Source organism: Polistes fuscatus, unplaced genomic scaffold (genome assembly GCF_010416935.1).
Source record: "Polistes fuscatus isolate 324 unplaced genomic scaffold, CU_Pfus_HIC Scaffold6, whole genome shotgun sequence".
NCBI classification, from domain to species: domain Eukaryota; kingdom Metazoa; phylum Arthropoda; class Insecta; order Hymenoptera; family Vespidae; genus Polistes; species Polistes fuscatus.
This window is the reverse complement of record NW_025113140.1, coordinates 12533975-12556842: the sequence shown is the minus strand read 5'-3', so window position 1 is coordinate 12556842 and position 22868 is coordinate 12533975. Positions and strand designations below refer to the sequence as shown.

The following is a 22868-nucleotide window of genomic DNA, read 5'->3' as shown; positions in this document are numbered from 1 at the left end:
TATCGCACGTTATAATAAAAAGAATGTTATCATTATGAGCGTTTACGTTAGAACTACTCACAAATTTCTTCATGGTAGATTTTCCATCGGAAATTTTAATGTAATATTGCATATTACAGGATTTATAGTATATAAATAAATAGCAACAAGAACAGGGAATTATTTAACACTATTTTTCACTCAGTCATTTTTTGCATAACGTCTCTTTTCACAATCCTTGTAAGTTCTTTTTTTTTTTAATCTGTACTGGAAGAAAACGTAATGTCTTAACAATGGTAATTTCTGTTAAATAATAAAAAAATCAGACAATAATCTGAGAGAAAAATGGAATAATAATATTAATGATAAAAAAAAATATAAGAGAAATAAAACACCATTAATTGATTATAAAATATATGCAGTGTTGTTTCTTAATTTTCAATTATTAAAATGTAAAGACATGTCTTATGTAGTCCACTTAAATATAACTTTTTAATATTTTCTTAATGGAGCTAGATTTTGTAGCAAATCTAATTAATTGAACAATAACATTACGTTTCATTCGAAAGGCATTCGTATACAGTTACGTCCAACCTCAACACTGCAATATTATCAATGTTAGCATTAAATAACATTTACTGTACCTAAATTTTATAATAAAAATACCTAAATCACAATATTACAACATTATCTCAAAGCAATGTCTAATTGCTTCTGTAAGTCTATCTGAATATATATTTTTATAAGATGTATCGTTTTCTTTTCTGCCGAAAGAACCGGGCGTGCAATCCAGAACAATAGATGCAATAAAGAAATATGCGAGATCGCAGTGACAAAAACATCGTATTTCTTATAATTACATTCGCATAACAAAATTGTGTTAGTGTTTATAAACACTATTTGATTTATAAAGCTACATTTTTCATATACAGATTCAGCATAACTCGACTCTCGACTTTCAGATAATTTCCAAAATTTTAGTAGCTCTGTTTGCCTCATTCAGGTTGTATTTCTCTTTCTTTTTTTAGCAAAGAGTTTTAAGATTAGTAAAAGAAGATTCTGTGTATATATAATACATCTGATTAATATCATTATACAATTATCATCGAAGAGTATTTATAAGAAATTTTCATTTTTGTTTCTTTCAAATTCGTTAGTGCGAGTGCATTCATAGTCGTGACCTTTACATTAGTATATTACATGTGTATTATACTGCATTGGTCAGCAGTGAATAAAATTATCGACTCAACGATTTGATTTTGCAACAATCCCGAATACTAAAATTGATATCGTTAAAGAATTGGATGATGCTGAAATATACAATCAACAATAAGTAGATTATTAAGAATACGTTAAACAGTAAATATAACTGTTCATTTGTTGATAGTTGTTAGGCTGAAGAAAAAATCCCATACGTACAATCTAGCTACCTGAAATTTCAGTAATTTTTCCGTAATAAGGATACTTTAACGCGAGTATGATGATTTTTTAAAAATGAATATTCTTATTATTTCTTTTCTTTACACTAAAGTTTTTGAAATTTGACGATAAAAGCAGAGGGCTAATTGGTTGTCTGTGCATTGAGTGCTTCGCTCAGTGCCTGTTGTTGATCCGTCGTTAAAGCATTTATACATGCTTGGAACATAGATTCGTTGTTCTGAAATAACATCATGTTACGAAATTATTCTATTTATCTATAAGTAAATCTTGTATTGTTAAGTACATCAATATTGTTACGTACCTGAATTTGTCTAACGATACCAAGAATCCTGGCCATAACGGGATCTTCTGTAGGCACAGCTGCTCTGTGAAGGGCTTCAGCGAAAAAACTTATTAATCTAGGGAGGTTCGAATTGTTGGGTCCTAAAACTAATACGTGATTAGCTTCAATCAAATCACATAGATATCCATAAACATGAGGAGCTTCATCTTCGTCCTCTACAACTGGCAGCCAAGACAGCCTAAAATGTAATAATTAAGATTAATGCTATTAAAAGTCTTTATTAATAATAAAATTCGTTGATCATATAAAATAAGATATTCACCAGTGCGGAAGAATTTTGTCTACGTTAATGGCTTTGTTGTTATATTTTAGAATTTTTGTTACTGCTGATATAGCATTCTCTGTGGGATTAACATTCTCTGGTGATCTAGATTCTGGATCATTGATTACTTCCATTAACCTTGGTAATGCTTCAGCACATGCTTGAGCAAATGCTTCTCCTCCAAACTGTCCTAAAACTCCACAACCATATGCTGCCGCTTGCCTGACTTCAGCAGATTTATCTGATACATATTGAATCATTGGCCGTAAAAAGAATTCTTGGTATTTTGCGCATTCAGGACCACCGAATTCTATTACATCATCAAATACACATAAAGCCCACTGGTGGTCTGACCAAGACCTATCAGGACTTAATAATTTTACAAAATGTCCACAAATTTGATCGAAACATACGAAAAATGATGATTTATGTGTTATAAAAAGAGCATGTAAAATATCTGCAATTTTACTTAAAGTGTATATGTCTTCATTATCTTCATCTTCAAGCTGTTCTTCGACTACTTCGTCGTAATCTTCATCTTTTCTCTTTTCTAATCGAGCTACTGCTCTTTCAAAATGTTCATTGAGTAATTTATTCAATATACGTAAAAGTTCTGCCATAGGTTCGGTACCCAAACAACCAGCTCCTAATGTTTCTATACATTTGGCCAGAGAGTATAATAGTTCTAACAATACTTCAGATTCTGGTTCCGTGTCAATAGCTTTTAATAATTCAGGACAAATATAAGACCACATTCCTTCCAAATACTGTACTCCTTTGATTTTTGCACAATCAAGAAGGCATGGTAAACTTGATGCAGCTGCGGTACGTACACCATCATGAAAATAGAATTTTAACATAGGAACCATAAGCCGCACTACCTCTTCAGCATAATCCGCAAATCCTTCTTTCAATTGACGAGCATAACAAACCAGCATTTCACATGCGGATGCTTTGTCTTCTAAACCAGCTGTTTTAATGCCGAAATTTTGTTGTTCTCCAAGAGAAACAAATTGCCAATCAAGATCTCCTTCTACACCTTGCATGTCTTCATTATCTAACAATGCAACTTCTGGTTTCATTGCAGCAGTACGTAGTACAGGACCCATTACTAATGGTAAGTATTGTTCAAATTGTTTTCCAAGAATTTTACAAATGCGAACCCAAGCAGAAATTAAATAACTTGTTTGAGGATCATCGTCGGGTAGATCTTCTGAATGTGTTTTTAATAACATTTCCATTACTTCATTAGCATCGGCAATGAATTTTTCTGGGCCAACAGCTACACCTATAAGACTGACACATTCTATTGTTTTTCCTCTTAACATTTTGTGCTCTGGTAAAGTTGCATTTTGAATAATATATTTTAGACAAGGCATTAATCTGTCATAATAAGTAATAAACTGTTCTTCACATGTATCAGCAACAGAAGCAATAGTTGTAACAACTTGTTCTAGAACAAGTTTAGTACCCTTCTCAACTAATTCTTGAAACTTAGCAGTGAGTATGGATCCAAGCTTTGTCATAATAGCATCAAGGTATAGAATTAGTATATGTTTTGCACAGTCTTCACTGAAATTAACAAGTGCAGCTCCTGCATGTGCCTGTACTCTGGGATTTGCATCATCATCTAATACCATAAGTAATCCAGGTATAACTTTATCGTGGAATTTTTTTTCGAATATAGGAGCAAAGTCTGTTGACATTTGTCCTACTGCATTACAAGCCGCATATCTTACACGAGGATGCTAAAAAAAAAAGAAAGAAATGATCAAAATCATACAATACATCAACAAAAATAATACAAAATATAACGTTTATTATATTTTTGTATGTTTCAACACTATGATTATTTTTGTTTCAAAACAATCAGCTCTCAGAAACTTCAAAGCTAATATTATGAAATTCATGTTACTAAAACAGTGCCATGAATACATATATTAACTTTTCTATTATTTTGCCAAAAATGTTTTACAATCATTTTCAAAATTTTAATGATGTTACTTGTTTCATTCATGGCTTTTTATTTTTTAGAATAATTAAAATCGTTCTTACAGGGTCTTGTAAGTATTGTATAACACCCTCCATAATTTGTGGCAATATAGCTTCCATTTGTTTGTGGCATCCCTCGCCAACAGCAGATATAGCCATGAGAGCTGCGTGTCTAAATACAAAATATTAATTGTCAATAATTTAGGAAACCATATATAATATATGCATAATAAAAGTAATAGTATAATGAAAATGTTTGTTCCAAAACTATGATGTTATTGATGAATTTATTATTTAACATCAACTCTCTTAGAAGGAACATGCAATGAGAATCTCCAAATTCTATCTATCAGAACGAAAGATAGAAATAAGAGTTATCTCATTGCTTACTCTGCCACAGACGTAACGCGATTACGTATATTAAATATATAACCGCTGACTGTTCTGTGGCCTTTTTGTATGAAAGCGTAAATTAATATTGAATTAAATAGATTTTACTTATTTACCTGTATTTCCAATCAGTGTTACTCAACATAGTAGGAATATTTTGCACTATTAGTGGTAGCATAGTTTTACCACCTAATCCACATGCTAATCTGTCTAAAGCACTTTCAGCTACTACATTATTACTGTCATTATCTTCTTCTATAATTTCATCGGAGAAACTCCATTTATCATCCTCTTCTAAGTCTGTCATCATTTTTAAAACCAAGGGTACTAATGCTGCTATGTATTTTCCACCAACTTTACGAACCATTGCTGGTGCAGTTTCTGAAAGTGTTACCAAAACTTCGAGAGCTAATTGTCTCCAGGAATCCTCCATTTCTTCATTTGAAAAAATGTTCATACACATTTCCATGATATTCTCTAATTGATTTCTCAAAAATTTAGGTGTAGACTCAGCTAAGTCAATCAATACTTTTAATAAAGCATCATCAACTTGTTTTTCTACGGACTGAAGAGTTACTTGCACAACTACTGGTAAAAGTTCAGAAAAATGTTTCTGTATATTATCTTCTTTGTCATGTAAAGTTATAAAAGCTCCTATTGCTCTTACTGCTTGGAATCTAACCTATATGATCAAAAAATATATTTATTGTAGTGACAATTAAAAAATATTTGTTTAATTATAATTATAGTTAAAAATATTTTAATAAATAAGAATATAAAAAATTAATGTATGTATGTATGCCCCGTATCTGTCTGTAAATTAAAACTTCACAAGCTACAGTCATCAGAAGGCAAATTTTTGTAGGAAGACGTGTGACGAGAAATTTTAAATTTCTAGCATCTCGTGTAATCAATCTTCCAAGTTTGTATAAATAAATTATTTACCTCATAATTTGTATTATCAGTGACTGATTGTTGTAACATTTGCTTAATAAGATCAAGATAATTTGATTGTTGATTTCCAAATACACCAGGGACGGAACTGTAACCCATATTTTTATTACCTTTTGATTTTGGAAGTTTTAAATCCGGTTTAAAATTTGGAGTTGTCAACTTACGTAAACATTCGTAATGCACTTTCTTTTAATGCCGGTAAAGGACTATTAGCGCATTGGAACAGGAACTGCAAAAATTCTGGCCATTGATTGTTTCCATCTTCATCTATTAAATTACGGGCAACTTCGGCTGCAACTTCACATATTTTACGGCGAATTGTTTCTGTTTGTTCATTTTGAACGTATAACAAGATTTGCTCTTTCAATTGTACTTGTGCCTCTGGAGGGATCTGAATGAAAATTATGTCAACATTTTTATATAAAAATATATAACTTATTATTGATTTTTCTTTTATTATAAAGACAAAAATTATTCTATAAAGAGGGAAACCAATGATAAGAGAATAATTTAAGAGAATCATTAATATTTGTTAAACTTTTATATTATAAAGTAAAATAAAATCTTTATTAAGAAATTTAAGTTAAGATAACTATGGATAATATATTTATCATTGGCAATACTTGTTGGCACTAACTTCAAACATAATATATAGTTTGCTTGAAACTATTTTAGTTAGCTTCTTTGACATAATTTATTCGACTAAATTTTTATGCGCCTATGATATACAGAAAGCTACATATTATAGATATGTAAAGAAATAATTACGTAATCTAATATACAGATATGTTTATGATTGGTACCTTAGAATAAAAGTCCATGAAATCAGATGAAAAAAGTCGGCGCAGTAGGACTGCAGCCATAGCACGCATTTCTTCTGCAAGGACATTATTGCAAACCGATGTTAAAAGGAATGTTACCTTAGTTTCCACCGGAAGATTGTTATATGCTTCCTAAAATTAATTCATTAAGCAATTAAATTTTTGCTGTGTAGTATCTTGATAATGTTTATCAATTTGATTAAATATAATTTTTATATCAATTATAATACAACATAAACTGTATCTATTAGAATAAAAAAACTTCATAATAGGGAATTTAAAAGATTATACAAAAATGCTATAAATTGTGTTAAATAATATAATATTATATATATTTTTTGTAATATAATATATATATATATAGATTTTTTTTATTCAATACTTTCAGTAAAGAATACTTCATTTAAAATAAAGATCGTTGGCCATTAAAGGATAAGGATCGATTCTCGAATCGCACGTGATTGAATTTGGAAATGAAAAAAGAATGATATGAATCATGCCAACGTATATGCATGTATATAAGCTTAATCCAATAAAATGTATAAAATACAAGAAAAACCAAGCATAAAAATCGCGAATATACAAATTTAACTTGAAATAATTTTTTATACTAAAACTTTTTAAATTCCGAAATTGGAAATAGGGGTGCATGTGGGAGGGAAGGCACATTGGATGAATGCAATCCAACAAGAACTCTCCATGCTATTTGGTACGCTATATTATTTATTCGCATCATTGATTATTTATATTTAAAGAAATATGTAGCAAACTTGATCTTTCGACACATTCTTTGATTATTTCTCTTATAATCATGTTAAATTATATATAAAAGTGAATAAATGGATTTGGCAAAGCACGCAGTGCCGCGCGCGACACCATTTTGGATTTTTATTAGCTTATTCCAAACACTTGTTAGCATTCATTCGAAAGGGTGATAATTCTAATTAATATCGATTTAAATATATAATTATTAAATGCATATGAAATAACGGATTAAAATGTAATAAAAATACGCATTAAAAATATTACGATCTGAGAAATCATTCATGCTAAGTTCTGACATGTTGGCAACGTGCTCCAAAGATAATCGGTGAATCATCGAAATTCTTATATTTTTCACGTTAGAAATATATTCACTAGATTTATTTGAAAAATTAGATACAATGTACTAACCTCAGCTTGCGTTCGGGCATCATTATCTGCGCTGAGAAGTGTGTTTAAAATTTGTTGAAACTGTTCTAGATCTGCCGCCATTGTCGCCGAGCGAGTGAACCACGGCACGCTACATGACTCGATCGTCGTTTGAAAGTACCAAATCGACTATTAGAAATATCCCTTCTTTTTACCAACATTAGAAAATTTAGAATCCATTGTGTCTTATGAAATACACATATTATTTGATTTTTCATCTTTATGTACATTGGTTAATAAATCATTTCATTTTTATTGTTTTACTTATAAAGTCATAAGATTTTCAGTAATGATTAAATAATTGTTTTTAATTATTTATAAAAATATATTATTTTATTGAGTCAAAGATGCAAATATACACTAAAAATTTGGTTTCAAAGGTTGGTACTATTGAGTTGATACTGTGCATCGTCTGTGATTGGAAAATGCGTACTATTGCATTCTAATGCACCAATAAAAAGCAAAAAATAAAACGTAAATAGTAATTATTAATCAATAAATAAAATGTGATTTCTTTTTGTTTAAAAGTAAATTCTGATAAATTTCATTTAAATAACATCCAAATATTTAATTCAATTTTATTGGTTGAATTGGTACTTTCTAACCTACAAATAAAAATATATGCGTATATGACAAGAAAGAACGAATTATTGAAAACCGGAGTTTATGTTATGCAAGTTAGGACATGGCTGGTAACTATAGGAATTTTTTGAAATTGCTAGAATCTTGGCCATTAGATAAGTCAAAACTGGGCAGGTAATTTAATGTATATTACAAATCTTATATATACAAATATTAATAGGAATAATACAATTTATGTGTATAATGATACAAAAATCATTAGATTTATTTACACATTTATAGGTTATAAATAATATTAGTAAAGTTATCATTCTTATGAAAGTAGGTATTTATACTTGTGTAATTTTGTTATGTATAATATAAATGTTATTAATTTCATTTATTCAGGGATTTAGGCCAACATATTCGTGATCAAGTGAAACTTACTTTTTCAAAAGGTGCTATTACTGCTCCAGTGGATCAAGAACAATGTGACCGATATTATAGAAGTTTGAAAAGGATCATTTCTAATCATTATGGACAAATATACACACGTAGTTTCAAAAGCACTGCAAGTGGCTTAACAGCAGAACAATGTAATATTGCATTAAGTCCTGAGATGAAAGAATATCTTGAAGAAGAAAATAAGTATTACCGTATGAGACGTACGGTAAATAACCCTAAAGATGATTCAAAGAAATAATTATAAGATTAGCTTATTATACTTATATGCTTTATGTAGTAAAAAAGTATATCTTGAGACAAGAGTACAAGTTCATTGCTTAGCAAAAATTAATAAACAATATGTAATTAGCAAAAGATATTTTAGTCAACAAAAAGATATACAGAAACAAAATGTAATTAAAAGTAGTAACGAACACATACCTGTCATGGCCAAAGAAGTCATACAGTATTTACAACCGTCTCCGGGTAAAATCTATGTAGATATGACTTTTGGTGCCGGAGGGCATTGTAAACAAATTTTGAAATCAGCACCAGATGTTACAATTTTTACACTAGATAGAGATCCGGTTGCGTACAATATTGCACAAGAGTTATCCAAGAATTATCCTGGACAAGTAATACCTTTATTAGGAAGATTTTCAGATTTACCATCACTACTTAGTAAACATAAAGTTGAAAAGAAAAGCATCGATGGTTTTTTATTTGATTTTGGATGTTCATCAATGCAATTTGACGATGCAGAAAGAGGTTTTTCTTTGTCAAAAGATGGACCTTTAGATATGAGAATGGACGGTTATAGATGTCCTGAAAATCCAACTGCCGCAGATGTAATAGAGAAAGCAGATGAGATTGATTTGTATCAGATATTGAAAATTTATGGACAAGAAAAGAAGGCTAGAAAGATAGCACGTGCTCTTATTGAAGCAAGATACATGTTTAGAAAATTAGAAACGACTAAAGAATTGGCTCAGCTTGTTGAATCTGCACTTGATGATGAAGTCAGAAGAGATCAATTGGGTAGATTTTCACATTGTGCAACTAAAACATTTCAAGCCTTTAGAATTTTTGTAAACAATGAATTAAATGAAATTAATTATGGCATGGTGCTTGCAAACAATTATTTAAAAATTGGTGGCTGTTTGATAACAATATCTTTCCATTCATTAGAAGATACCATTGTTAAAAGGCACATGACAGGAAATATAGCAGATAGTGTGGCAAATACTATACCATTGAAATATCTAAATCGTAGTAAGACTTTTAGTGTTAACGAATTAAAAAATTTAGTCACATCTCCATGGATAATGAAGCATAAGCATGTATTAACACCATTATGTGAGGAAGTCGATGAAAATCCTAGAGCTAGATCAGCAAAGTTTAGAGCCATTACTAAAGTTACATAAATTATATATAAAATATTAAAATATTGTTTTTCTTTTTTTATAGAAATAATAATAATGTGTTCTTGTCAGTTATTTATATGATAACATTTCATAAAGAATATATAATACGTATATGTAATATATTATACATAAAATACACAGAGTATGAAAAATATAAATGTCAGAGAAAGTTATTACATTATGAACAGATATTTAAACATGTTTATGTGAAAAATGATTTTTTTTTATATTTAAAATAATCCTTCTATCTCATTTGTTTCACTATTCCAATCCATATCATATATACTTGGCCTAGTAGAAAGACCTGGCATCATCATAATCTGTAATTTTTAAAAGTATTGACTGTGTAACAAATTTAAAGAAATTGATCATTATCAAATTAAAAATCTCACCTCTCCAACAGAAGCTACAACAAATTGAGCTCCAGCAGATACATATATGTCATTAACATCAAGTTTAAAACCTGTTGGAGCACCTTTGATAGATGGATCTCCTGTTAATGAATTGGCTGTTTTTGCCATGCATATAGGGTATTTGTCGTAACCTAATGTGCTGTATACTTTAATTTTTTCTTTAACCTAAAATTCGACAAAAAATCGTAAAAATTATGTTATTATTGTGTATATATTACTACATATAATATACAGTTCTATTGAATATTAAGGGAATCGTCTCTTTAATTTTATTTATTTAAATTCACTCACTTTTTCTGCTAAAACAACTTCTCCAGCGCCATACATTTCTTTGGCAATGATATTTATCTTCTCCTCAATACTGAGGTTCAGATCATACAATGGTTTAAAGTTACTTGGTATTTTTGTTGCAGCGATAACTGCATCTGCCAAATCTGCTGCACCTGCTCCACCATCAGCCCAGTGAGTGCAAATCACTGTATTTACTGCACCACTCTCTGATACCACTTTTTTGATAAGCTGTAGTTCAGCTTCTGTATCGGTACTAAGACAATAATAATTATTAATTTTTATCATAATAAAAAATTTATTTTCGAAATCTATTTTTAAAAGAATTTTTTACAAATTTCTGATACTTAACGTCGATTGAAATACTTACGTGTGCGAATTTATAGCTACAACAACGGGTACTCCATATTTCAGGCCATTGCTGATATGTTTTTGAAGATTTGGAAGACCTTTTCTAACAAGTTCAACGTTTTCCTCAATATATTCTTTTTTTAAAGCTGTTCCTGGGTTTACTACTGGACCACCACCATGCATTTTCAATGCTCTTACAGTTGTAACAAGAACTACAGCATTTGGTACGAGTCCAGATGTTCTACACTTAATGTCAAAGAATTTTTCCATGCCTATATCGGAACCAAATCCAGCTTCTGTCACTACGATACCATTTGGTCCGACTAGTTTCAATGCAATAGCGTCTGCTATTATCGAGGAGCAACCGTGTGCGATATTAGCGAAGGGACCAGCATGAACCATTACAGGTGTACCTTCCAAAGATTGCATAAGCGTTGGTTCGATCGCATCTTTCAGAAGGATAGCCATTGCACCAGTCATACCCTATTAAATTATCAAAGTAAGCAAAGAATAAATATAAATGAATAAAAATACACCTCCATTTGTAATAATTGTTAACAATATACGAACAAAATCTTCAGCAGTTAAGGGATTGCCGTTCTTATCGAATCCAACTACTATATTGCCCAATCTTTGCTTTAAATCTTCGACGTTTGTAGCTAAAGCAAGTATCGCCATTATTTCAGAACTAACAGAGATATGGAAGGAAGTTTCCCTCGTTTTATTCTTCTCAGTTGGACTTTGACCAATAGTTATTTTACGTAAGAAACGATCATTTATATCAACCACTACAAAAAAAATAAATCTTTAATGAATATACACTTGTATGACTAACGATAAAATAATTAATTTTTTTTTTATTGTACATACCTCTAGTCCACGTAATGTTTTGTGGATCGATGTCCAATCGTGCAAATTTGCGTTGTTCTTCTTCTGTCAATGAGTTTGGATCAGTTTTAGAGATTCCAAGTTTTTGTAATCTCCTTAATTGAATTTTGGAGAATTTTCGGACACCTTTAATCGAAGGTACCAATCTGTCGTACAGAGCCTTGTCATTTTGAGTGGATTCATGGAAGTATCGAGCATCAATTTGAGCTGCTAAAAGATTATTTGCCGCGGTTACAGCGTGGATGTCTCCGGTTAAATGAAGATTGAATTCTTCCATAGGAATTACCTACAATGAAAAAGATAAGAACATGTTCTATTATAATTATCAGATATAATATTGTGTATAATTTTATTTATGTATGCACATACTTGTGCATATCCACCACCAGCAGCTCCTCCTTTAACTCCAAAAGTAGGTCCTTGACTAGGCTGCCTTAACGTAGCAAAAGAATTTGTTCCTTTATGTGCTGAAAGAGCTTGCACTAATCCAAGAGCTGTTGTACTTTTACCTTCACCGAAAGGCGTTGGCGTAATTCCAGCGACGACCACGAATTTTCCATTTTGCTGATCCTTCAATCTCTTTAGGACATTTAAACTTATTTTACCCTTGTTATCTCCATAAGGACTCAACTCGTTTGGTAATAGACCGATTTCTTCAGCCAAGCTTGCAATAGGCTTATATGTTTGACTTCTAGATATGGCTATATCACTTGGAACTGGTCTTAGTGGATTAATTTTTAGAATTTTTAGCTTCCAATCGACATTAATAAGGTTTTCAGCCATTTTTGTCGCTGATGTTACTGTGTTTTTCATCAGCATTGCTACTGTCATAGGGCCAACACCACCGGGAACGGGCGTAATATACGAAGCTACTTTCGAAGCTTCCTCATAAGCAACGTCACCTACTAAACGCTCACCGCTTTTTTTCGTAGAATCTGAAATTAAATACGGGTATTAAATTTAACGCAAGGATATATATTCCATAATATAACTGCGTTAATTGAAATGGAAGAAATTTATAAAATATTATTACGAAAAATACTATACGACTTTAGAATGCACAGATATTATAAGATCTTAAAATGTTACTTTATTATTATATTTCTCGATACCATCGACACGAGACACTTTTTATTACTAAATTACATATATAGACAATTAAGTACTTTTATTTCTTTATCTTACCTGGAATGGCATTGATGCCACAATCTATTACAACAGCACCAGATTTTATCCAACTCCCTTTAACGAATTCAGGTTTACCGATAGCCACGATCAAGATATCAGCTTGAGAGATCTTGAAAATTAATTAAATTTAAAAACAAAGTAGCTTAGGAGTATACGTGATTTACATTCATTTTCATATCATTTTGGATCTTTCCGTTTGAAAAACTTACTATTTTTGGAAGATTGTTCGTTTTGGAATGACATACTGTCACTGTTGCATTGTGCCATTTTAATAATTCGGCTGCAGGTGTACCTACAATTTTACTTCTACCCAAAACTACGGCTTGAGCACCGGCGATCGATATACCGCTTCTGCAATATAATAGTGAGTTTAAAAAGGTGAACATAATTTATACGACTTGTTTAAATGAAAGTTTCTTTCATTTACTTTTTAATGAGTTCGATGCAGCCATTAGGCGTGCATGGGACAAATCCTGACATATCACCGATTGCAACTCTTCCTTCGTTAATCGTGTTGAGACTGAAAAATAATGTTTTGTATAATAAAATTATATACACATACATGTATGTATATAATATTTTATTATTACGTACGTATATTACAGAATTTTTTAAATCATCGATAAAGTTTCGTAATATTTTCATTTACCGGAAATTAAGATAAAACGTTGATTTGTAATCTCGTGATTAAAATAAAGATTCCAAGATTATTTCGGTGATTCTCCTAACAATATTTAATATCGTATATATGATCTATACTTTTATCATAATGATAAAGTATGTAAGATTATAGATCTTTAGAGAATATGATTTATAAATTTATAAATTCTCTGTTCTTTTTATCTCATACGTCACTTTAGGTTAAAGGGCGTACTGATTGTATACATTTTCGCAATCGTACTGTTTTCAACGAGTTTCGTAAAACATATTTGTTACAGATTGATATAAAAAACAAACAAATAATCTAAAGCTACATGATAACAACATATTTATTATTTTGTAGGAGAAGTACCGATAATATGATGTATTATTATTGCATCAATAGTAATATTTCCGTTAATTTGAAATTCTAACAATTGTATACTGATAAGAATGGAAGTAGTAAATTATTAATATTTCATTAAATTTACAAATCGTATGAATACATTTTTAAATTAGAGGGATCAGAAATTGATAAAATTAAATTCTTTCAATTACTTTACTTATATTAGATATTAGAAAAATAAAAATAATTATTTACCCATCAACATCTTTAGAAGGTGATACTGTGTCCGTGATTAAATGAGAATTAATTTCATTAATGCTATCAAGCGGCATTTGAACGATGATACCGTGAATGGTAGGATCATTGTTTAATTTATTTACTATGTTGATCAGTTCAATTTCCGTTGTGGTGTTCGGAAGTTTAACATGCTGTGCATTTATTCCAATGTCGGTAGCCGCCTTGATTTTCATTCGTATATAAACGTTGGAATCTTCTCTACCACCGACTTGGACAATAGCCAAACTAGGAGTAAAGTTTGGTAACTTAGCCTTTAGATTTTTTACATCTTGTGTTAAGGATGCACGGATTTCTCTGTAAAATTAAATTTACGTAAGAATGTTTTTTTTCTTCAATTTATTATTTTACATTTACAATGATAAATGAGAAATCATAATTTATTATACGACAAACATATATACATATATTTAAAATAATTACATGTGCCGTTCGAATACGGTTATTTGAATACAGTAAGAGCGAATCCCGCCTTAATTTGCTTCTCCCGCCTTTATAGATCTCCATAACCTTAAATCTTAGAAATATTCATGCAAGATAGGTTAGTTCATATTTTTTTTTATTACTTATCTCCATTATTTTGATTTTGGACAGGTACGCAAGTAATAATTTTTCATAATTTTATGTTAGTCACATGACAATAATACGAGAAATATATAAATTAATTATCCTTATGCATACGTTGAAACACATGTTGAATTTATAGTTGGAACTTAAAAGTATATTAATGTTAGACGTTAATTAGCCAAAAAGAAATACAAATAAATAAAATTTATAACTTACTTAGCCAATTGTGTACCAGATAGTACAATTCCTCGCGCCTCTGTAGACATCATTCGCTTAAAAAAACTGGAAAAATGAACGATAATAAACACTTGAGAACCTTTTGTCCTGTTTCCTTGTTGTTTTGATTAGCACGATTTTATTCAATATTTTCCTATAGTAATTTCTTAACACGTACGCAGTAATGAACTAGTTAAGTATGTATATTCAGTGCTGGATGATTGAACGTTAATAAAATGAAGATTGTTAGTGACGCGATCGGCTTTTAGAAACAGCCTCTGTTTGAATGGATGGATAGATAAGGTGATTCATAAGAAACATTATGTCTTTTATATTATATGTCAGACGTTACTGAAAACATTATAATGTTACGTACATATGTTTGATAATAATCGTTAAGCATGTATTTAAAAATGTAAAAATAGTGATTATATTAAAAGTTCATCTTAAAAATATTTTTGATGTATTAAATGTATCACCCTATACATATGTATTTATCGGGGTAACATTATACATAGATGTGTATGTGTATATAATTTCTTTGCTTGAAGAAATCTGTTATTCTATACTCATACATACATATCGTGTAGGGATACATGTGAATGGCAAATATGTGATATTTCGTTATATAATTTTAAGACGTTTAATTTTCTTCATTACTTTCAAGATTAAAATAATCTAATTTCAATAATGAAATTAATGTGAAGTTATTATATCTTAAAAGATAAAACTATAATAATAATATATTTTTATAAATTTATGAAATTTAATAGTCGATTTTTATTTCTAATGAAAAATTAATTCTATAAAATAGTAATCTTACCTAAAAGCTTGCAACGTCCTGATCATAGAATTGTTTATCTTGACACTGTTATAAGAACTGTTAGTTTTCATATCCAACTAATATGCATATTCAGGAAAGATTTAGTAATCCATAATTATCTACAATAGTCAACTCGTTTACAGGTCATTTAAGCCACGTAACTGTTAGCGATAAACTTTGGTACTTAAGACGATCTTTGTTCATTTAAAATTTTGATCTATGTATAGGGTGATATAAGTTTTAGACTTTTATTTTTTCATGTTTATAGATTCGAATTTGAACATAAATTTTAAATGTATTGATAGTTAATTTTCATTGAATAATTTTGATTTCTAATTTAAATTTCTAATTAAATTATTCTTCGTATTATTGAAACTTGGCTATAGTTAATTTGTAATTTATTTAATGATTCCACAAGTTCGAAATACTCTTATTGTTAGTTCGTAATTTTATCAATGATATTGCAAAAACGATTTAGCTTTTTGGCGTGTTATATTCATGAATATTTCAAAAGATCAAAGCAAGTATTATTTCCCATTTCGTATTTACTTCTCCGTACTAAATACTAAAGACACTGGGACAAAAACAAAGATTATGTCAGACAGAGTTTACTTTGATGCTTCTAATGGCTTTACTCGAGTTATTTAGTTCAGAAAGCTCAGTTAAGAAGATATTTCGATAAAATGAAAGGTGTGAAAAAATAAATCATTTAGAATAATTGATAATAAGAATAATACTTTACTTTAAGTATTATAGAATTGGAAAGATTTTCAAAATTTATTGGCAGTTAGGTAATATCAACATCTCGTGGTTTTCGAACGATCAACAGCGTATTTCTCTCAATATCGCAGGGTCCACTCCTTCGATCGTTCTAAGATTAGTAAGATTAACCAAGATTCTCTTTCCGGCTCGCTCTCTTGGCTAGCTGTTAAACGGCGAAACGCAAGTCTGACAAAGGAGTTGCGTTTCGTGGTCGCATTCGTGATACTCCCCTTGTAATGTTGCTGAGGGCCAACCGAGAGCAAGCTCATCCCCTGGGACAAGTTTATGCTCTCCTGCGAACCTATGTACTTCCACCGGTTCTCTCTTCCTTATCCCTCTTGCCCATCGACTTTAATTACGTCTTATCTTCCTGGCTTTCCTAGACTCACCGCTGATTCCGAATTCCGATTGTCTCTCTTCACCGAATTGCTAATTTTCTACCAAAGTACTCATTTGCATTTTTTTTCGATTTAATACACGTTTTAAGAGCCTTTTAAGATCGCCACAAGAATCTTCTATATGATCGAATTGATAGAATAGCAAATAGCAAACATTTGCTTAAATTAGATCCTTTCGATCTTACAACTTGCTACTCGAGTAAATGAACGCTTTTTGAACGTTAGTATGAGTATTTGTATCTTATTTAATTAATTGATATCAAGCTGAGAGATACGAGGCAATTATTCGTAAAGATACCGCGAAATTTTAGTGTTTCTGAAATAACAGTTTCGATGCCGCTTACAATTCCAATTGGTATGAACTATTTTTTGTTACATATTCAAATTGTAGTACATTTTATGATATTTGAACTGTCCTTTATTAGAATATTTTTTCTCAAAGAGAAACATTTTTGTTCGTTTAATCATTTATTGAATTTTATTTTTGGATAAACATAAATCGTGTGAAATTTCCTTTTTTGACTTTTTTTTCTATCTTCCAATTTCAATCTCGACTTATGAGAACAGCCTGGGGCAATCTTAGGTGGAATCGATATAAGCATGAGTTACCTCCACCATCATATACCCTCTCTCTGGACCATCCCATCCCTCTTTCCTACTTCCCTTGATTGGGCCAACCCTTTCGTATATTCCTCGAACATCTTTCGATGGCGTTCTTTTCTTTTATTGTGTTATTTTCTTCCGTATAATCTTCTACTATTTTTATGTTCCATTATCCTATGTTAGGTACACGAAAACCGTTGAAAAACTGAGACACACTCTTTTTTCATAGAAGTTCCATGAGTTTACCGGTTCACTATTTATATGGATGGACAAAGCAGGATCGTTTAAGCAAGACTGGTTCTATGGTTGGATGTGTGTGTAACTGTCGTTCTAATCATTGAGGATCCAAACCGGAATTTCTTGCTTGCACTGATATTAGAATGAAGAAAAAGAAAAAGATGAAAAAAGAATGGAAATTTTCTGAGAACACTAAAGATGAATTACATCATTATTGAAATATTTTGTGTGTGTATATTTCATTATATTTTATTTTATTAGGAATTTTTTTATTAGGAAAAACTTTGAATGTAATTCTCAGATTTCTAGGAACCTCATCGATTCTAAACGCCAGGCTTATTATTTTCGCCGTGATATTCTCTCTCTCTCTCTCTCTTTCTCGATTCTCTTTCTCTCAATCTTATCTTGGAGCAGCGTTTGGAGCGTCGAGACCTCTACCTACCATCACTTCTCCTTTCGGCTTGCTTTTGCAACTAATATAGCCTTTGCGTTCGAGACCTGAACGAAAACGATGAAGGTAGAGGGGGAGTGGAGGTAAAGGGGTGGTTACTCTGAAAAGGGAGCCGAGTTCGTAGCTTCGTCGCAACGAAAGTACCTACGGATTCCAACTTGTGCGGATAGTTATGCTTAAGGGTTCTGCGGAGAAACTAGCCTTGGGGTGACCGAGGCCGCGGATCATCAGTAGAAGGAGAAGTAAAGCGAGAAAGGAGTGCGTTAAAGTGAAGGAGAAGACTTGCTTCGAAGAGTAGGACAGATGCTATGGAAAGGCAGAAGGTTCTTCCATCTCCGCGAGGAACGCAACTTGAACCGCAAATTCCTTTACGGGGTTACAGTAATGCGGTGCATATCCACACTTGACTTTGCTAAGAGCCAACTCGATTTCGTTAATAGAACTCACATTTAACTTTGCACCGATTTCCTTCGAGATACTTCTACAGTAGGTGGGGAGGTGTACCGTTCCAATTTTCTAATCCTATCTCGTCTTCTTCCTTGATCCCTTTGAGAATCTTCTTAAACTTATTTACTCGTATTAAAGGATAACTCTTCTCTTTTCTTAACTTTTTATTTGATTTTATTAGATATTAATATTAGATCTTATTAGAGTAGTTGAAAGATAAAGGTATAGTGTTGTTATTTATTTCTTTTTATATTTAGTTAGGATAACGTCATTATATTAGATATTTGAAATAGACCAAACTAACATAAATACATAAATAGATATGTATACTATTTTATAATTATAGTTTCTCATATCGGTCGACGATCCTGTTTTCAATCAAGTTTCCTTAGAGCGGACTAATCGAAATTAATATCCACTTGGCACTCCCTACCATCTAGGCGATATCTCGAAGAGGGCACGAGATTGGATATACGTCGGTAATAAATAGTCGATTGAACGTACCGTCCGCGTATCAGCCGGCGGAAGGGATATGAAATTAATACAAGTCCAAAGTATCTAGGCCTATCCTATAAGGCGCGCTTCAATATATATATCTCGATAGTAAGGTATTTCTGGCATCCTTAGGCTCCTCGAGCGGAAGAACCCTTCGATGCGAATATCAAGGAAATTAGGGACAGCACGTGGTACGTCTGAATTATAGACGCTTCACCGAATTATCATGCCTTGATCATCGGGATTTCATGATTCGATATAATAGAACTGAAGGTCGTGATATCTTTTGATGTCCAGGTTAAGCTAGTTTTCTAAAGTTATTTAAGATCTTTAACCTTCAGAATATTCTAGGCATGTCTCCGTTATTTGCTAGATTAGTTGAAATTTGTTTATCTTTCCTATTAGGACAACAGATAAATAAGTAAATAAATCAATAATTAATTTTATATTTTCAAGGATCCAAAAGATAGACTATTTAAATGGAGATTCAAATTTCAATAATTCTTGTTTACGCATCTATGAAAATAAATCCATATAAAATGTTAGCGACGATGAAAATATATTTTCGTGTTTGGCTGCACAGTTGTTAGGTACTTTTCTCAGCGCGATAAAGTTAGACGAATCAGTGAGATTGAAAATATATCGACTGTTCGTATCGAAACGAACGACCATGGAAGTTTATAGGGGAGTAACTTTGGATTAGAAGTTTGAAATTGGATTGACATTATCATCTCGACGCGAGGTACTCGCGGTGATTGGATACATAAAATCAATGTCTTTGTAATGTGTAAACTTTGCGGGTGAGAAATGCTTTGAAATACGTGAAGGATAGCGTTGAAAAATAAAGGAAATTCCTTATCGAAATTTCTTTTTTATTGACCACGGTGATTTATGTGTTGTGTGACAATAAATTTCAATTACAATTGTATCGTGCTAAAATTTCTTTTCGTTTATATGATAAATTATTATAGTCGTATTTAGAACATCGTTGATTTTGTTTTATAAAATTTAAAGCATACCAACTTAACTTTATCGATTGATTTAGTATTAAATATATATTATAATTTGTTTATTTGATTTTTATATTAAGAGTATATCGAACGATAAAAAACGGGAAAACGTATAAAAAAAATGGATTTTTGTAAAGCAATTGCTTGCTACGATAGTAGAGTGTTTCGGTCAATAGTTGAGAGTTCGGAGAGTACCCTAACTCTGTTCGGGGTAGGAACAAGAAAGATAACTTCGTAGAGAGGGTAAGACGTGCCTTGCAGAGGGTTGATTGGGTGTCCGCGCACCATCTCTGCTCCATACAGCATCACGTTTATCCCCCCGCTTCTCCGCGATGAAAGCGTTTCCCTTGTACTCCTCCTCAAAAATATGGCCGCGCCTATACTGATCTAAGGGGATTTGAATCCTTCACCCTAACGATCCATAGATTCAATGGAAGGGGAAAGTTGTAGGGTTCTTAACTTGCTGAAGATGGCATGAAAATCTTTTCAAGTTAAATTCATGTATTTGCATAGTCTTATTTGTCCAATCTGTTTGAAGAATTTACGACGAAGTATTTATTATAAAAAATTAAGTGATAAATAAAATATAAGATTATTTATTTAGAAGAAATGATGAATGAATGTAAAATTATAAATTTCTAAAAGTTTTTTAATTTACTACATCTACATTATTAAAATTCATTATTTGATTGAATTTATTATGAATGTTAGTCATAAAAATAATTGACTTTATTATCAAAATAAATAAAGCTTTATATAGAGGCAAATTTGTAGTAATTTATATTCAACTGATGCAATACTAAGAAATATATTTTTTACTATTAAACAAAGATTATTTTGCAAAGAACGATAAGAGATAAGAGATAATCAAGGTCAATTTGAGAAAATAGGCTTTTATATGATTTTTATTTCATATTTATTTTATATGATTCTTATTTCAATTACGTTTTATATAGCATGATACTTTATAAAATCAGTTTAGGTCAATCGACTTGATTAGGTATAACAAGTTGTAATCAAATAGCTATCTAAAACTTGTCTATTGATTATTCAAATGCTTCATTGCAATAAAAGTCCAATTTAAAAAAGTGTAAGTGTACATTTCGAAGTTTAAAGAATCTTAGTATAATTATTTATAGCATTGAGATTTTTTATAGCAAAACAGTTGTACTCCCTCTCTCTGATACTCGCCTTACATTAGATAACATTTGTACAGCGAGGATGCAGTGGGTGATAGAGGAGAGTGTGTAGGAAAGGGTTTCTGCAGGCCATTTGCAACCCCCATGGAACTGGGCAAACCAGACATAGAGTCTCGAGACTCCTATCATCTTAACAGCCATATTGAATTATGGTTATTACGACGTCCCATCCTTACGATATTTCGTGTCCTTTGAAACGTTGGGAAATTGGCCGATCGCGAGTTACCCTTTTTCAATATAAACTCAAAATCGCTCGAAGGCCGAAACTCTATCACAACTTAGAAGTAAGAAAATTTCGCCTTTGGATCGTTAAAATGATTTTTAGATGTTGTGTTATAAAGGCTAACGTTACAGTATGTCGATATGTATGTTATTATTGTTTTGTATGAATTGAACGTTCTGAAGATTATTATAATTCTATCACGTGAGAATATTATTATGATTCTATCACGTAGGGTTTATGTTTTTATATATAAATATATAAGATAAATAATTCCGAAGTAAAGACACGCGTAAGCGATCAGTTTCTTAAAGTAGTTGAAGGAAGAAGGTTAGAGGTAAAGGATCGAGGATTTCCTCTCAATCACGACTCTTGGAAATTCTCACGGGAACGATCGGTCGAATAGGGAGATAGCGCGATGCAGAATCTCACGGTATATCGGCTGCATCCCTTCTCTTTCAACCCCTACCTACTATACTCACCGTTTCCTGCGCTTCTCTCTACGAACCAGCGAATAACCTTAGTTACTTTGCTCGACTGTTAGGTTCCTGAAGCTGAGGCTGAAGTAGGAAACTCTCCGTTCCTAGGAGAGTCCTAGGTAATCACAGAACTTCGTCGCTCCCCCAGGAACGGGCTACCCCATCGACGTTCGTTTCTCACCCCTCTTTGCAACAGGAGCCGATATAACTTTGTTCCTGGGGGTGCAGTACTGCTTCACGAAGTCGGCCCTCGATCCTACGGCCACCTCACTCGCTCACTCACTCACTCTAAGAAGGATGACGATGATGGCGAATCTTCTCAACGAGCCTCTCTCCACGCATGTTTTTACAATGTGTGTTTTTGAAAAAGTTAAGAAAATATATCATCTTTTCTTTTCTAGAGAAACTTAATATATTGTGTTTTTTTCTTATTAGATTTAATATATAGAATAATTGATTCATAAGTCTACAAGAGTAGAAATTTATCGGAGATGAGAAATTTGATTAGTTGTTGTGTTCTGGACTTTACGGTCATCTCGTTCGCTTGTTCACTCTAAGGACGACAAGGATGATGGTGAATCTTCTAAACGAGTTTCTACGGACTTTTTTACGTATGTTTTTTTGTAAAAGCTTAAAAACTATATTATTTCTTATTTTCTTGAGAAGTATAATATTGTTGTCTTTCTTGGTAGGTTTAATACATAGTATAATTGACTCATACGTTTACAAGAGGAGAAATTTATCGGAGATCAG

General features: G+C 31.5%; 4 protein-coding genes, 2 long non-coding RNA genes and 1 other non-coding gene across 10 annotated transcripts; 4 read left to right on the top strand and 3 right to left on the bottom strand.

The window, feature by feature from the left end:
- Positions 1 to 1460: 1460 nt before the first annotated feature.
- LOC122523676 (importin-5) lies at positions 1461 to 7490 on the bottom strand. The gene is made up of 9 exons (XM_043645589.1): positions 7355 to 7490; positions 6164 to 6313; positions 5525 to 5751; positions 5352 to 5448; positions 4523 to 5088; positions 4080 to 4188; positions 2025 to 3772; positions 1721 to 1940; positions 1461 to 1636 (listed from the first exon to the last, which is right to left on the bottom strand). Exons 1-9 carry the CDS (start codon positions 7433 to 7435, stop codon positions 1541 to 1543), a joined length of 3294 nt encoding a protein of 1097 aa, XP_043501524.1. The 5' UTR covers positions 7436 to 7490; the 3' UTR covers positions 1461 to 1540.
- On the bottom strand, positions 5199 to 5327 carry LOC122523712. Its single transcript, XR_006305361.1, has one exon.
- A 288-nt stretch (positions 7491 to 7778) lies between the features above and the next one.
- Positions 7779 to 8789, top strand: LOC122523672 (ubiquinol-cytochrome-c reductase complex assembly factor 2). The gene is made up of 2 exons (XM_043645588.1): positions 7779 to 8128; positions 8342 to 8789. Exons 1-2 carry the CDS (start codon positions 8058 to 8060, stop codon positions 8634 to 8636), a joined length of 366 nt encoding a protein of 121 aa, XP_043501523.1. The 5' UTR covers positions 7779 to 8057; the 3' UTR covers positions 8637 to 8789.
- On the top strand, positions 8620 to 10018 carry LOC122523671 (probable methyltransferase-like protein 15 homolog). Its single transcript, XM_043645587.1, has one exon. The coding sequence runs from the start codon at positions 8620 to 8622 to the stop codon at positions 9799 to 9801; it is 1182 nt and encodes a 393-aa protein (XP_043501522.1). The 3' UTR covers positions 9802 to 10018.
- On the bottom strand, positions 9861 to 15903 carry LOC122523670 (C-1-tetrahydrofolate synthase, cytoplasmic). Of its 4 annotated transcripts, none has more exons than XM_043645583.1 (13): positions 15815 to 15903; positions 14992 to 15057; positions 14170 to 14505; positions 13357 to 13449; positions 13139 to 13280; positions 12927 to 13038; positions 12111 to 12676; positions 11724 to 12027; positions 11424 to 11641; positions 10873 to 11336; positions 10506 to 10758; positions 10194 to 10379; positions 9861 to 10121 (listed from the first exon to the last, which is right to left on the bottom strand). In XM_043645583.1, the coding sequence occupies exons 1-13, from the start codon at positions 15883 to 15885 to the stop codon at positions 10032 to 10034; spliced, it is 2901 nt and encodes a 966-aa protein (XP_043501518.1). In that variant the 5' UTR covers positions 15886 to 15903; the 3' UTR covers positions 9861 to 10031. The 4 variants fall into 4 exon arrangements, with proteins under 4 accessions (XP_043501518.1, XP_043501520.1, XP_043501519.1 ...); XM_043645585.1 differs by lacking the exon at positions 15815 to 15903 and adding an exon at positions 14632 to 14725 and having other exon boundaries at positions 14992 to 15243; XM_043645584.1 differs by lacking the exon at positions 15815 to 15903 and adding an exon at positions 15170 to 15188.
- On the top strand, positions 11239 to 11695 carry LOC122523675. Its single transcript, XR_006305351.1, has 2 exons — positions 11239 to 11352; positions 11540 to 11695. It is a non-coding gene; the product is annotated as an uncharacterized LOC122523675 (long non-coding RNA).
- Positions 15904 to 22097: 6194 nt separating the features above from the next.
- LOC122523674 lies at positions 22098 to 22526 on the top strand. Its single transcript, XR_006305350.1, has 2 exons — positions 22098 to 22234; positions 22312 to 22526. It is a non-coding gene; the product is annotated as an uncharacterized LOC122523674 (long non-coding RNA).
- Positions 22527 to 22868: the final 342 nt, after the last annotated feature.

Coding starts and splice junctions, on each gene's coding strand:
- LOC122523676 (XM_043645589.1), bottom strand. CDS start 7,435: ATGGCGGCAGATCTAGAACAGTTTCAACAAATTTTAAACACACTTCTC. Junction 5,089..5,351: donor CTGATAATACAAATTATGAG/GTAAATAATTTA, acceptor TTGATCATATAG/GTTAGATTCCAAGCAGTAAG. Junction 1,637..1,720: donor GTATCGTTAGACAAATTCAG/GTACGTAACAAT, acceptor ATGTTATTTCAG/AACAACGAATCTATGTTCCA.
- LOC122523672 (XM_043645588.1), top strand. CDS start 8,058: ATGGCTGGTAACTATAGGAATTTTTTGAAATTGCTAGAATCTTGGCCA. Junction 8,129..8,341: donor GATAAGTCAAAACTGGGCAG/GTAATTTAATGT, acceptor TCATTTATTCAG/GGATTTAGGCCAACATATTC.
- LOC122523671 (XM_043645587.1), top strand. CDS start 8,620: ATGATTCAAAGAAATAATTATAAGATTAGCTTATTATACTTATATGCT.
- LOC122523670 (XM_043645583.1), bottom strand. CDS start 15,885: ATGAAAACTAACAGTTCTTATAACAGTGTCAAGATAAACAATTCTATG. Junction 13,450..14,169: donor CCTTCTAAAGATGTTGATGG/GTAAATAATTAT, acceptor ATTATTTTTCAG/TCTCAACACGATTAACGAAG. Junction 12,028..12,110: donor CTGGTGGTGGATATGCACAA/GTATGTGCATAC, acceptor TTTTCATTGTAG/GTAATTCCTATGGAAGAATT.